The 15676-nt window shown below is 44.7% G+C and overlaps 1 protein-coding gene across 6 annotated transcripts in view; it reads right to left on the reverse strand.

Moving 5' to 3' along the window:
- Positions 1–15676, reverse strand: part of FAM120B (family with sequence similarity 120B) — a 92185-nt gene that overhangs the window by 36742 nt on the left and 39767 nt on the right. For all 6 annotated transcript variants that reach the window (XM_045544753.1, XM_045544754.1, XM_045544758.1 and 3 more), the window contains 2 exons: positions 12513–12685; positions 7444–7536 (listed from right to left, as the gene is read on the reverse strand). In XM_045544753.1, the coding sequence (XP_045400709.1) occupies positions 7444–7536; positions 12513–12685 (266 nt within the window). The remainder of the gene's footprint in view (positions 1–7443; positions 7537–12512; positions 12686–15676) is intronic.

Genomic DNA, 15676 nt, shown 5'->3' on the forward strand with positions numbered 1-15676 from the left:
ACAAAATACTGGGAGAGCAAGGTCGGTATTTGTGCCCCCTTGCACATTCCTAGACAGGATGTTGTAAAATCAAAATCAAAGCCTCAGGGCCAGCCCCCCGGCAACTCCTCATGCAAAAGAGAACACAGGCTGGGGTCAGGAGTTCGAGCCCAGCCTGAGCAAGAGCGAGACCCCATCTCTACTAAAAATAGAAAGAAATTATCTGGACAACTAAAAATATGTAGAAAAAATTAGCCGGGCGTCGTGGCACGTGCCTGTAGTCCCAGCTACTCGGGAGGCTGAGGCAGGAGGATTGCTTGAACCCAGGAGTTTGAGGTTGCTGTGAGCTAGGGTGACGCCACGGCACTCACTCTAGCCCGGGGAACAGAGTAAGATTCTGTCTCAAAAAAAAAAAAAGAGAAGACAAAGGCCTCAGGTACCCATGAGAACCGGCCCCACAGATCATTCACTAAGGACATTGCCTGCTGACCTCCCATAAGCAAGGACTTGCAACTGTACCCGTGTCCAGCACCTAAAACTAAAGCCACTAAGCCGCACTAACATGAATTACAAGTCTATCTCCAGGCGACAGACTGGAGACCAGACAGAATCAGACATTCTTCCACTTGCCCAGGGACATCCACGTAATTGATGCTTTCTTCACTCCCTATTTTATGAAGAACGTGGACTTTCTTGGGCCTCACAAGAATGTAACCACTTTACCTCATCAGCTCCCCCCAACCCTGCATCTTTCATTCTCTCTGCTGCCTTTAAACTGCTGAGGATTTCAACTTCCCCACGGAAAAACTGCCACAGCTTGTCTAGTTCCTGTTTTTCCCGGGTCGCGTCTCAAAATCTTGGCTTAATAAACCTCCATTGAGATTTTTTTCCTTCGTCCTTTACTTGGGTTGTTGTGGCGACCACAAAGGGACCCTGAGCAGAGTTTGGCCTTCTTAACCCGGAGCGACTTTCCAACTGGAGCCCGGGCAGCAGCCAGAGCCCCTCGCTGCCATGACGGATCGGGCAGGCCGCTGAGGTTCGGGCTGTTCTTTCCAGAGATCCTCAATCTCCCAACGTTTGGTTGAGACCTGAGCTTTACTCTGCTGGGGAACTCCTCCAGGAGGGGTTGCTCACCTCTGATATGGAGGGCGAAGCAGTGAGGATGGAGAGCAGGCTCAGTGGGGACCCCACTCCAGGGCAGGAGCTGGTGTGGGCTTTGGTTTTAGAGTTTGGCAGCTGAGGGCTAAGGTCTACTGTCCGCTGGCTATAACTTCTTCTCGTGCTTAGAGATTGCAACAACATTTTAATTGTGTGATTGTTTTTTCTGTTTTTAGTTTTAGTCCTGTATTAGATTAGACCAACTAAATTGAGGAAAACAAGGCCTCTAAAATTGACTAACCCCCCCCACCCCACCCCCACAGCTGCAATACACTAGCTGGTCCAAAAAGATAAAAAATAGTAACTCACTCCAAAATATTTCAGTGACATGTTTAAGGCGGCTGCTACAAGCTGCCTTTGCAGACATCTCCATAGATGTCTTTTCACACTTACAGAGAATCTCCATGCAGCCAAGACTCTCTTTTACCCAAACTAGAAAAGACTGACCGAGAGTCCCAAACCTTTAAAAGTTTTAAAAGGAAACACTGAAACGCTGAACTGGGCAACTTCACCTGCATCCCAGGAGCCTTCTGCCAGCCTTTCTCTTCGCCCTCCTGTTCCGCTGGGGTTTCATTCTAAAAGCTCCTTGTATACATGGTCAAAGCTGACTTAAATGTCTTTTTCTCCAATTAATCAATCTGCCTCATGTCAGCGATTTTTTATTTTTTACAGTAAACGTTTGTGCGGAAAAGTGCTTTGTTTCCCACAGTTTGAAGCTGCTCTGTTCTTCCAAAAAACTACAGTAGGGAAAAAACCAAGCACCTGATCAGCGGGCAAAAAGGGTTTTTTAACAAAATATATACACACACACACACACATATATATATATACACACATACACATAATATACCCACACACGCGCACACACACACACACACACGCACATACACATATAAAATGTACCCCAACCAGGGATCCTGGCCTCTCTCTCTGCACAATCCAGTTGAGTGGACGGTAAAAATCACTGTTTGTCTGTTTTGACTGACGGGAGAAAAAGGATTTATATGACTAGTCTTAATACAGTGACTTTGCTACTCTGTGGCATAAATTCATTTTCAATCCTTTTTCCCTCCCAGAGATAGGGTTTCCCTTGTTGCTCAGTCTTTCTGTGTTATCGTACAAAGTCCCTGTCACAAGGAGATAGTACAGGAGGTGGACTCTGGCTTCCTGCCTGAGCCTTGAGCCTTGAGCCAAAGCTTAAGTCTGCTGCCGATACTGAGCGAAAGCTCTGACAGTGATTAACAGCAGCTTCAGTGGAAGGCAGCTCTGGTTCCTTTAACAGGACGTGGCACCACTGGATCTTTGGAATTGTTTCTTCTCTGAAGAAACCATTAGACTAAGTTGCTTTAGAATTCAGCACATCATTGAAAAATAATGGCCAAAGATGGGTCCTTTAAATTTAAAGATGGATTTTAGAAATCTCTTATTCTAAACAATTGTCTTTTTCTATTAGTATCAGAATTGCATTAAAAGAAGGACACAATAACTGTTATGGCTGGCCTTAAAAATTCTCTTGACAAAATTAAAGAGTAAAATCTGACCTAAAGAATAAAAATCCTCTGCGTGCGGTTCCTGCGGAACGACAGCAGACGCCAACTCATCCTGTGTCCCGATGGCTCAAACTCTGCACTTTCACCCCGACAGCCTGGGTTCAGTTCCCCATCAGGGACTAAGTCTGGCTTGATTTTACGTAACTTTTGCCATTTATACCATGGACAATCTTTAATTTCCTGTTTTCTTCTGCCCGTGAGAGGCACAGGGGGCTTTTGGACTTTCACATGTAAACAGTCAGCTGAGAAACTGAGACACAAAAAACGTGGCTGGACAGAAACGTGGGTCACGCCTGGTTTATGGCCAGCGAGACTTTCCTTCTCTGAGCTATTCTTGTGGCTTTTCTGGATGGCATAAAAACTGCTTCCCAGCTCTCTGGAGACATCTCTTGCTCCCCTGCTTAAGTTATAACCTTAGTTAAGGCTTATTGATTTCACTTAGAAGGGCATCTTTAGTTAAAGAGTTCAAAAGCAAAGCTGCCAACATTTGTCCCAGGTAATATCTGCTGCTTCTAATGGTTCGGACTCCTTAAGGAACTCAGAAAAAAGATGTCATTTACCCCCCTTTTCAGGGCATCTTCTGTTTTCCTTATGGCGTCCAAAAGGTCACAAACAGATCCTCTCAGATGTAAAACCTCTCTCTTTTGTATTGTGTCACCTGATCTCTTTGGCTTTGGGGACACCATAAATTCCTTTGCACTGTGAGAGTTTCTGGCCCCGGCAGAACAGCCAGGGTAGAGGCGCTGAAGGCTCCCCAAGAGGCTCCTCCTTTCTTTCAGCCTCAGCTAAGAAAGGGTGGCTTGAGCCCTGAAAGCTCTTGGTAAGATGTAGGTTATAAACACACTGCACAGCTCCGTCTCACGGCACCTCTGTTTTCTGGGGTGGGGTGGGGGGAGGTTCTGAGGTTCAATACTCCCCACCTAAATGAAGCTGGTCTCCCGACAAAGCGCTGCAGTGACTTCCTGTACGTCATGTTGCCTTGGCGTCCACCACTGCCTTCTAACAGGCCCACACTCCCTCCCGGACAGGCTCGGCTTTCTCCTGTGCTGCAGGATGCTAACTATGCCCTGTTTCCTGCAAGACTCACTGAGGGTTCAGGCCCCACATGAGAGGAGGAATTTTGCTTGTCCAGTTCTCCACGGCATGGTTTAAATCCAACTGTCCTACCGATGCATGGGTATGGGTCATAAATTAAGTAAATAAGCCCAAATCCTTTTCAAGTTCATGTGACGTTAGTAATCTTTAATGAATAAGGGAGTTTAAAAACCCACTGGTAAAATAAAATAAAAATATCTCCAAAATTTAATTTAGACATTTTCACCTGAATCTGTTGCGTTAAAACCTATCTCTGCTTGACATTTTAAGGTCACAAAACTGCTGTTTCTGTAATTTTTTTTTTTTTTGAGACAGAGTCTCACTTTGTTGCCCGGGCTAGAGTGAGTGCCGTGGTGTCAGCCTAGCTCACAGCAACCTCAAACTCCTGGGCTTAAGCGATCCTCCTGCCTCAGCCTCCCGAGTAGCTGGGACTACAGGCATGCACCACCATGCCCGGCTAATTTTTTCTATATATATTTTTAGTTGTCCAGATAATTTTTTTTTTTTAATTTCTATTTTTAGTAGAGACGGGGTCTTGCTCAGGCTGGTCTTGAACTCCTGACCTTGAGCGATCCACCTGCCTCGGCCTCCCAGAGGGCTAGGATTACAGGCGTGAGCCACCGCGCCCAGCCCTGTAGTATTTTTAATATTTGGCTAGATTTGACTGTGGGCTTATAGATGGTACATGTGTAGCTTCAAAATTCTTTTCTATAATTTAAAATCTTAAAGAAAAATAAAATCTTAAAAGTCATGATATGTTAAATTAAAAAGGATAATCATAAAATACCTGAGTCATTTATAAGTTAAAATACTAAAACGTTGATTAATAAACATAAGTTGAAGTACATATACTTTGACATCTTATTTTCATATAACATAGAAAGCTAAAAATATTTAGATGTACTCTAACAAAATTGGGGACTGAACACAGCTCAAAGTTACTATAACTTCCTGGGTTTTTACTAAAAATAAGGGTTACTAAGAGCTAACACTGTAATGAACGTATGTAATGAAAACTACCAGATATAAGAGAAACAATTCTATACATAAAATATGAAGAAAAAAATTGAATATGGGTTTTTCTTTTTTTTTTTTTTGGAAGAAAAGGTTATAAGAAGACATAGAAATGTGTTTTGGAAAATTAATTTTGCCTAATTCAAAGGTTTTAAAAAGTTTTAAATTAAATAAACTAAACTAAGTGAACATAAAAGTTTAAAAAAGCCTAACATACTTTGATTTCTAAAATCTCTGAATTACCACTTTGGCTGAATATTTTCTAGTAACCTGTGATCTTGTTTTATGACAATAAATGTTTTGTGACAACAAATATTTTAAAACTTTGGTATTCGACAAACTTTCCAAAATCAAAATTCTAAATTATCTTTTTGACCTAAAACTAGCTTTCTAAACATTAAGGCCATGAAAACGTAAGCCAGGCACATTAGCTTATTTGGTGTGTTAAAGCCATACAGGAGGCTTTGTCAAATACAAAATGGTGTCTAACTTTGAGTCTTATTTATATAAACATGTTATTAATACGTGTTTCAAAACTGTACAAGATTCCTAACATTCTGATATGCTTTGATATATGTTATCAATAATAATTATGGTTAGTATGTTAAATTGTTACATTCCACAAAAATAACCAAATTTCTTTGTCAACTGTCTCTTTAACCATGGCTATTCTAAAACTTTTTGTCATCCACAATTATGACTTTATTTTAATTCTTCTCAAAAAGCAGTTTTCTAGTAACCTTAGAGTTCATACAATTTAGACTGAATCTTGAATTCTTTCCTAGCTACAAGTCTCCAAATAATGTGTCAAACTCTTCTTCCATTTTTCTGACTTGGACGAGATGAAACTGAACCACCTGTTTCCTGAGGCCCTACAGACACACCTCGCGACATACAAACTCCATGGCAAACTCTTCCAAATATTAACATTGGCTTTTCTGTATGAAAGCTACTTCCACTTTAATGGAAGATGCTTTGGGTTTCACATTCAGACACCTCAGCCAGATGCCCTCTGGACTCTAAAGAATCTGGCTTTAATAAATAAATACATTAAAAAAAAAAACCCAAACACTGATGCCTTCATGAGGATTGTTAACCCAACCTCAAGCAGAACAAGAATTTTCTTTTGAGACAGAGTCTCATTCTGTTGCCCAGGCTAGAGTGCCGTGGCGTCAGCCTAGCTCACAGCAACCTCAAACTCCTGGGCTTAAGCGATCCTACTGCCTCAGCCTCCCGAGTAGCTGGGACTACAGGCATGCGCCACCATGCCCGGCTCATTTTTTCTATATATATATTTTTAGTTGTCCAGCTAATTTCTTTCTATTTTTAGTAGAGACGGGGTCTCGCTCTTGCTCAGGCTGGTCTCGAACTCCTGAGCTCAAGCCATCCTCCTGCCTCAGCCTCCCAGAGTGCTGGGATCACAGGCGTGAGCCACCGCGCCCGGCCCAGAGCAAGAGTTAATTACATGGGACTGAAATAATTTTTTGACCATTTGTTTACAACATTGCTAATTCTTTTATGTTTCGTTTCCCAGAAGACAAAAAGTTTTTTCCTTCTTCTGAGCTGTTTATAGCTTACGACAAATTAGTAAAATGTATTTTGCAAACAGTTTAAAACACTTTACTTGATTTCTCCAGAATTTGGAAACTATTCATGAGTATTCTTATTTTATGTAATATAGTCATCTGCATAAGTTCAATAAGAATCCGTTTTTCTTTTACAACAGGACAGAATTAGAGATGCTGGTCATTTTACCAAGGCTTTGACTGGAATGGCATATTTTCAAATACGCCCAGACTGCTTTGAGGAATCAGGTTGACTACTATAAAGCCAATAAAAAGCCCTTTGGGAAAAAAGATTACAAGCTGATGCCTCATCTATAACATATCCTGATCTGTGGTGAGGAAGGAATGTCACTTTCTGACAGGTCCAAGAACCTGGGGTACACCTTCCCCTTCACATAACCCCCCTTCACTGAACACTGGCTGCAGACACAGTGCCAGGGGAGGGTGTGGGAAGGTGTGCAGGGCCCTCGGGGGTCACCAGGGTGGGCTGGGAGGCAAGGCCTGGGGACAGAACAGGCGGGCAGTATGCAAACTGGCCCAAACCGCTGACCCCAGAGTTTAGCAAGGCTTGTAAAGCAGAGGTCCCCAACCGGTTTGGCACCAGGGACCGTTTTCACGGAAGACAATCTTTCCACGGACCGTGGGTGGATGGGGGGGTGGTTTCAGGACGATTCAAGCACATTATATTTATTGTGCACTTTATTTCTATTATTATTACACTGTAATATATAATGAAAGAATTACACAACTCACTACAGGTTGGGGGACCCCTTTTATATAGGATCAAATAAACAACTCTCCTCAAATCATGAGACAACAGAGGGAGACAGCACTGAGAACCGCAGGCTTCTCACCCCGGAGCCACGGCAGCACCTGTCAGTGCCCGACCCCGGTGCCCACCCTGGAGCCGCCTAAGAGCCATGACAGCTGCTGCCTCGTGAAAAGGCTGCAGCTAAAATGCCGCCCCGTCTCCTCTGTGGAACGTCAACTGTGATGGAAAGCGGAGGTGGGAAGGAACGCTGACCCTCGGGTCACTGCCCCTTGGCTTCAGGGCTGTGACAACTGACTGGTCATCTCTGTACCTGTAAGTTCACCAGCTGCGCAGTTGATTTTCCTTGGAGGCACAGGGCCTGGGCGATGAACGCATGCAAATCCTCCAGGCAAAGGGTGTCTACCTGCAAGGGACAGAGGAAGGCCAGCGTTAGGTGACAGCAGGACATCCTACACTTCTCACAAACCGATCCCAGCTGACAAATACGGACACATGTCACACGCACACACAGGCACACATGTGCACGCACAGGTACACATGTGCAGAGACACAGGCACACGTGCACACACAGGCACACGTGCAGAGACACACAGGCACACACGTGCACACACAGGCACACACATGCATGCACAGGCACACACGTGCAGAGACACACAGGCACACACGTGCAGAGACACAGGCACACACGTGCACGCACAGGTACACGTGCATGCACAGGTACACACGTGCACAGACACACAGGCACACACGCACACAGACACGCATGGAGCAGTGGGGACATGTGGTGAGAAAAGCACAGGCTCTTCCCTCACTGTCCTCGGCCGCTGGCTGTGAAGCTCTCTCCACAGCGTCCTCAGCTGTGCACACAACCCACAGACCAGACCGAACAGGGGAATCTGACTTCTAGCAAAGTTACTCTCCAGCAAGGCAGAAATCTCCAGAATCCCTGGGAAGGATTGGGAGGTGCCACCCAAGCGCAAGTCTGAGAGGAGCACAGGCCATCACTGTTGGCAGCAACTGCAGAGTGCACAGCTCGGGGGTGTCTGGACAGGGAGCAACTGCAGCCAGGCATGGGGTTGGGGGGTCAACACCTGTCTCCCGCCACCCGGGGAAAACCTGTGTCCTCGGATCCCAGATTAAAGTCACCGAAACCCACAGAGAAGCCCTGCCCACGGTGGGACCCACAGATCTCACAAGAGTGTGTGAGAAACCAGAGAAAAGAAAGAGGCAGACGGGTCTCAAGGAAACTGTGGACACGAGGAGGGACCCTGAGGGGGACTGGACACCTGACAGCAGACAGCGTCCGCCGCCTCCTGCCTCACTCCGTCCTGAAGCCGAGACTTCCTCGCTCGGCAGCTAATCCGGCCCCCACAGGAAACAGCAGCACAGGACCCACTGACTGAGTAATTCCACCCAACCCACCACCGTCACGAGACCATCGGCGCCTGTTCCCATAGAGCACACCCCATGGCAGGGAAGGCTTGGGGAAAGGAAACCGGAAAACAAAAAACTCACCGGTAACAATTTCACTGACTCTTTCTGGACAACAAAAATGGCTAACGTGCCCATGACCCCATCATAAATCGCAGAGACTGTTCAGCAGGGACTCCTGCCCACCCACGGACACGCCCTGCCTGCAGACGCCGACTGCTGAGACCCGCTGACCGTCCCACGGACCCTGTCATATGCTAGTCCACTGTTATTCCTAAGTGGGTGTCACCCTTTGTATAAATGACAGCAATTCTAATTATTCTGGGGAAAAAAATCTGCAAATGCATAAAACCCATGACCAAGAACACAGATCCAAATCTTAGAAGACCAAGCACAGCGTGTATGTTCCGAAACCCACAAGCTCCCTCCCTGTGCGGACTGAGGTTGCTGGTATGTACCTCCACGTCCTGCCTTAGCAGCTCTGGAAGAATGCTGGTCTTAAAATACCAACCTATAAGAATAACTATTTTACATGTCATGTTTGTACAGTTAAACAATTTCATACTCTACCATTTTTGTAATTAGCAAAACTAAAATATATAAGAGGTCACCTAAGACACTTCGTAATACCTAACTTTTTAGAATTTCACATAATGGATATCATTTAATAGTATACATCATAAGGTGTGCATTATTATAAAGTATTTGTTCTACTGTAGATTATATAAAATAGGTACCTTTTCTGCGATGTAAACTTATGCTTCCAGAGGATTTTCTCAGATAAATCTTTAATAAAATCTTTTGTTGTTGTCAAGGAGGTCAGGCTGAATGAGAATACACTTGACCCCTGAACAACACGGGTTTGAACTGGGCAGGTCCCTTTATATGCAGACTTTTTTCAACCAAACTAGGACAAGAAACGCAGTATTCATGGGGATGCAAAACCTTTGCACAGAGAAGACTGACTTTTCAAACACAGGATTCTGCAGGGCCAACTGCAGGACTTGACTATGTACAGATTTTAGTACTCAGGGGCCTGAATCCAATTCCCCAAGGACACTGAGGGGTAACTGTATTTATTAATAGTTTCTCTGTAGTTTGTGGATGCTGAACAGCATCAATTTTTTCCTCCCATATTGCAGATCAAAACATTTAAGTTAGGCTTAACTATATAAAATTACAATGTTTTTATAAATTTATCTTTTTAGCCTTATTGAGAGAGTAATTATCCCTGTGAATAATACAGTACCTTCTTAATTTAATGGTTGCCACTGATTTGTCAATTTGCTGTTTCCTAATTTTAAAAAGTTCCAATTTTAACATCTCCTTTAAGCCATGTCAGAGTCTACTCATGCTGACTTACACTGAAGAGATTTTATTTAAAAGGTCATTATTTACAGAGAAAAGGTAAAGTGGAAATTTTCCTCTTGATGTTCGTCTTGCTTCAGGTTTATATAAATAGGGATATAAAGCTACTATTCTAGAACCTTGGACTTTTTCTGCCTGAAGTGGATTTTTACGACGACGGGCAACGCACAGCTGACAGGGAGAAGCACTTCTGCGTGCAGGTCCCTGAGCCGACCCCATGGCATCCCACGGCTGTGCACACACAGCACCAAGAACAAAACACACTTATTTCTGTGGGTGAGAAAACTCAGTTACTGGCCACCCACCACTTCCCACCATGGCCCAGCTTCAACCACAGGCACCTGGAGATGACTAAACAATGGACAGAAAATATTACCTGACAACACATGCATGCATATTTAGTAAGTAATATCAAAAGAAATATGTCTGTGCATTCAAATATTACATAATTCCTGCCATCCTATAGTAATTTCTACTTTACTAAGTTTTGTGCAAACAAAGAAGTATTCTACTCAAAACAGTAACACAAAAACTAAAGTTTATACTGGTGTTATGTGAAACCAATAATGAAGCAATAAAATCTCCAAGAGCCATTTAACCACATTTTTACAAAATGCAAAATGGAGAGCAAACTAGAGAATGTGCAGAGCCAAGAGGACATTCAGAGAGGAGGAATCAGAACAGGGTTCCCCGGGGTGCAACTCCACCATCAGAGCAAAGTTCCTAAGGACAATCAATAATGCGCAGAGTAATTCAGGTGTGAGAAACAGACTCGCAGAACTTCCTATTCCAGGCAGTGGAGCCAGCGGTTACGCTGAAGCAGACCCAGCACAGAGGGAGACGGGCAGCTGACAGGACAACCTGAAGGGGTCACAGAGTGTATGAGAAAGTCCCCACGGGCAGAAGCAGTCGCCTTGTTATTGCTCCGTGGATTAACACTGCTCTACAGAATTGTTGCCCTACAGGGACAGAAATGATTTCAGGAGTTCTGCAGGGCTTTGCCCTGAAGGAATATGTGAATGTGTTAGTTCACGTATCAAAAGAAGAGGACATCTCACCAGTCAGTCAGCTGCTTTCCAAGGTGACGCTGTGGCGTGCAGCCACAGGAGAACTGGTCGAAAAGTGCCCACCGGACAGACACCTGCGGCTAAAGCCAATTAGCCTAAGGGACAGTTCCTACTTTACTCCTGACCACCTGTCTCAATCCACAAAACTAAACAAAAAAAATACAGAGCCACTATATCTCTGTCTAACGTTTCTACTAAGTGATAGTTTTATCTTAAAACTTAAAAGTTTGTCTTAAAAAGATTTTGTAACCGTTTGCTCACATAGACAAAATTAATTAAGGAATCTCTAAAAGCTTTTGGGAAGACTTTTAACCTAAAACAAACTACCTGTTATTATATAAATCTGTTATGCCCTGACAACGGATCACCGTACCAGTAAATACTAATGTAAAACTTTACTCGGGGCCTCACAGCTCACGAAAATGCTGGAGGTCTCCGGATCTCCCGATCCCCCAACTTTTATAAAAGCTGTACTTTATGAAACTGTACTTTCGTCTGTGTATTCTTTTATTTCAATTTTCCATTATTTCCTTATCTCTTATGACGACCCCTGCCAAAGAGACCCAATTTTTGCTGGGAGCACAGCGAACCCCCCACACCTGCCAAGAGCGAGACGAAAATCACCCTAAATCACAGAGCTGGGGAGGGAGGACGCGAGCAGGTATCTGGAGAAGGGGGCTGGGAGACAAAGGTTTCTCAGCCTCCTTTTACTAAAGTGTCCAAACATTGCAAAGGTAGAAAACTATTAAAAAGGGGAATCTTTTAATTGGATTTTATGATTGTCATACATAAACTAAATGTGAAAGTAATGAAAAAGAAACAGCCCAACCTGCTGCGTGACACTAAGAGAGGAAGGCTCAGGTGCCCGACTGCTCATGCACAGCAGTAGCCTGAGGGGCGCTGGTCCAGCAGGCCGGGAGGACACAGACAATGGTGGTGACAACACCAGCAGACACCTCACTGGGCCCTTCTGCAAAAACAGCCTTGATGTTTCCCAGAAGGGGGCTGTGCAGTAACCCCAGAAGGCTGGTACCGCCCTCTCGTTGGCAGGTAGGAGAGAAGCTAAGTGCTCAGTGAGCCCCTGCTGGATGGGCATGACTCAGGAAAGCCGCAACAGTCTGCCCAGAGGTGCCGAGCAACCGAGGGGAGGCCAGGCCTCCCGGCAGGTCCCTCCCGGCATCGCAGCACACCAGCAACAGGAACTGCCACCCCAGCCACCACACAGGACGGGGCTGCACCACGGGACCTCATTAGCCTGAGAAAGTGTAATCAAAGCTGAAGCAGGTTCCTTCACCTGCAGGATTCCCTGAGCCTCTACTGCTCACATGCACCACCATCGAAAGTCTGACGGAGCAGACAGGGTTTCTCAGGAGTATTTCACCACGGAACCTTCTTTTTACATTTGGAGCATCTCAGAGGACGAACAGCGTTCTACGGAACAGACACTGGAGAAGGTGCTCCAGGCCCAGCCCAAGGCCACACCCCACAGCGTGGCCTCTCAGCACCGAGTTACCTGGACAAACAGGTAGATGAGGAGGCAGCACAGAGCTGCGAGTGGGCTCTCCAGGGCCTGCAGCTCTTCTCTGGAGGACGACAGGTTGAAACAGGCCAGGAGTGTGTCCAGGCGCCGGACCTGCACTTCTGGCTCCTGGTTCAGCCACAGCATTTTCAAACTCGGCATGCCGCCTAGTTAAAAAAAGAAAAGTCCATGTAGCATTATTCTCTGCAGCAGCAAGTTATAATATGCTTCTTCTGGAAATAAAAGGAAACAAATCTCTTCCCCTCTTGATACGCTTGGGACTTTAAAGCTTGAAAGAGCTAGAAAGTAAACATGATCAGAGTTTCCTAATTTAAAAAAAAAAAATTGAAAACCCTCTTCTGGGCCGGGCGCGGTGGCTCACGCCTGTAATCCTAGCACTTTGAGAGGCCAAGGCAGGTGGATCACTGGAGGTCAGGAGTTCGAGACCAGCCTGAGCAAGAGCGAGACCCCGTCTCTACTAAAAACAGAAAGAAATTAGCTGGACAGCTAAAAATATATATAGAAAAATGAGCTGGGCATGGTAGCACATGCCTGTAGTCCCAGCTACTTGGGAGGCTAAGGCAGTAGGATTGCTTGAGCCCAGGAGTTTGAGGTTGCTGTGAGCTAGGCTGATGCCACGGCACTCTAGCCCCGTCAACAGAGTGAGATTCTGTCTCAAAAAAAAAAAAAAAAGAAAAGAAAACCCTCTTCCTTTTTTTAATGACTAAGTTTTTGAGGGAAACCAGGGGATTTTGTTCCCACCCAGGCTGCACTCTCTGTTCCTGACACTTTTCAGAACATCCTTCGCATGTGCCGACTTGGGCTGTGACACAGAAGTGCCACACTCATATACCACGGCCATGACGCACACGCACCCGGAGGCTCCATCGACCTACCCTTTTACTCTCTTATGCTCCTAAACTAATGGTTTTCAAACTTTCAAATGCAGATGAATCAGCTGCAGAGACTGTAAAAAATGCATTTTCCTGGGATCTATATGCAGAAATCCTGATGTGACAGGTCTGGTGCCTGGAAATCTGCATTTTAACAAGGAACACTTGGATGCATGTCACCTGTGGACCCCACACTTCATGAGGCACGTCCCTAAAACTATTAAACAGAGTCCTAAAATGTAATATTTAGTGTTTCATTTCTATACTTTATATGTACACTTAAATTCTTAAAATCAAAAGAAAAAAATCTCTTATTAGGTTGGTACAAAAGTAATGGCGATTTTGGACCAGGAATTTTACTTCATTATCACTAGGCTCGAATACATCTTTATTAATCAAAACAAGAACCATTACAATCGACAAATTTTTGCCAGCAAGAAATAAGTTTGTTTATTCATGTGGCGTAAAAATCCGTGCTTCGGGATTCAATGAACTCCTGGAAAGCATTTTCTGCATCCTGTTGGTTGTGGAAGCGTTTTTCCTGCAAAAAGTTGTCGAGATGTTTGAAGAAGTGGTAGTCGGTAGGCGAGAGGTCAGGTGAACGTGGCGGATGAGGCAAAACTTCGTAGCACAATTCGTTCAACTTCTGAAGTGTTGGTTGTGTGACACGTGGTCAGGCGTCGTGGTGGAGAAGAACTGGGCTCTTTCTGTTGACCAACGCCGGCTGCAGGCGTTGCAGTTTTCGGTGTATCTCATCCATCTGCTGAGCATGTTTCTGAGACGTCATGGTTTCACCGGGATTCACAAAGCTGTAGGGGATCAGACTGGCAGCGGACCCGCAAACAGTGACCAGGACCTTTTCTTTGTGCAAGTGTGGCTTTGGGACGTGCTTTGGAGCTTCTTCTCAGTCCAACCACTGAGCTGGTCGTCACCGGCTGTTGTAGACAATCCACTTATCGCACATCACAATCCGACAGAGAAACAGTTCGTAGTTGCATACAATAAGAGAGGACGACACTTCAAAAAATTGTTTTGATTTTCGGTCAGCTCATGAGGCACCACTTATCAAGCCTTTTCACCTTTCCAATTTGCTTCAAATGCCGAACAATCCGATTGTAGAATGGTCGACGTTGAGTTCTTCAGCAACTTCTCATTTAGTTGTAACGGGATCAGCTTCGATGATTGCTCTCATTTAGTCCTTGTCAAATTCCGAGGGCCACTGCACTCCTCATCTTCACGGCTCCCGTCTCCTTTGCAAAACTTCCTGCACCCCCACTGCACTGCACGTGCGTTAGCAGTCCCTGGGCCAAATGCGTTGTTGACGTTGCAAGTTGTCTCCGTTGCTTTACGACCCATTTTTAACTCGAATAAGAAAATCCCTCAAATTTGCTTTTTGTCTAACATTATTTCCATAGTCTAAAATAAATATAAAATAAACAGCAAGTAATAAGTCATTAGCAAAAAAACATAAAGCAAGAAATGTGCATTAAAATAATGTATTACATAACCATATTGGTTTAACAATGTATTCCAATATCAAAGGGCAAATGTCAACAATGCTAAAATCGCAATTACTTCTGCACCAGCCTAATACTTAAATCACAACAACCGTGGATGAGTCTGGATGAAGACACAGAACTGCAGACACGGGGGCAGGCAATCCCACTCCCACTTTCTGCCATGCAGAACGGTGCCCCTGCTAAGGTCAGACACACTAATCTGTGACTGCTAACACACCTCCTGTTATCGCCAGCAGCTGTGACTTTTTGTTAGGCCGATGTAGCTGTAAAATATATCCCAAAAGCATAAAGAGCTGGCCGGGATCGAAATGCCCCGCATGTTTAACTAAGGAAACAAATCCCCTGACCAGATGACATCAGAATCAAATGACTCAAAAAAGGAAAGTCTTTCCTTTCTTATTTTCCATCTCTTGCTACTCTCAGGGGTGTACCTCCCACCATCAGGAGTGAAACAACTCAACAGGCACTTGCGTTTCTGAAATGACTGAAGTGTTCCCTCCACCTGAAAAGCTTTTTCATTATTTATTTTGGAGAAAAAAAATCATTTTTCTCTTGAGAGAAAGAAAATACTCTATAAAAAATAAGCAAAAAGAAAAACACTCTATGGCCGCTGGTACTTAAGATGGAGACGCTAAGATGTTAAGAAATTCGACCGTGTCGGCAATGAGTCCTTAGAAACACTAAGGCCAGGGCCTGCAGCCCGTGGGCCAAACCTGACCGCTGCTTGTTTTTATACAGCTTGTGA

The sequence above is a fragment of the Lemur catta genome, chromosome 2 (assembly GCF_020740605.2).
Source record: "Lemur catta isolate mLemCat1 chromosome 2, mLemCat1.pri, whole genome shotgun sequence".
NCBI lineage: Eukaryota > Metazoa > Chordata > Mammalia > Primates > Lemuridae > Lemur > Lemur catta.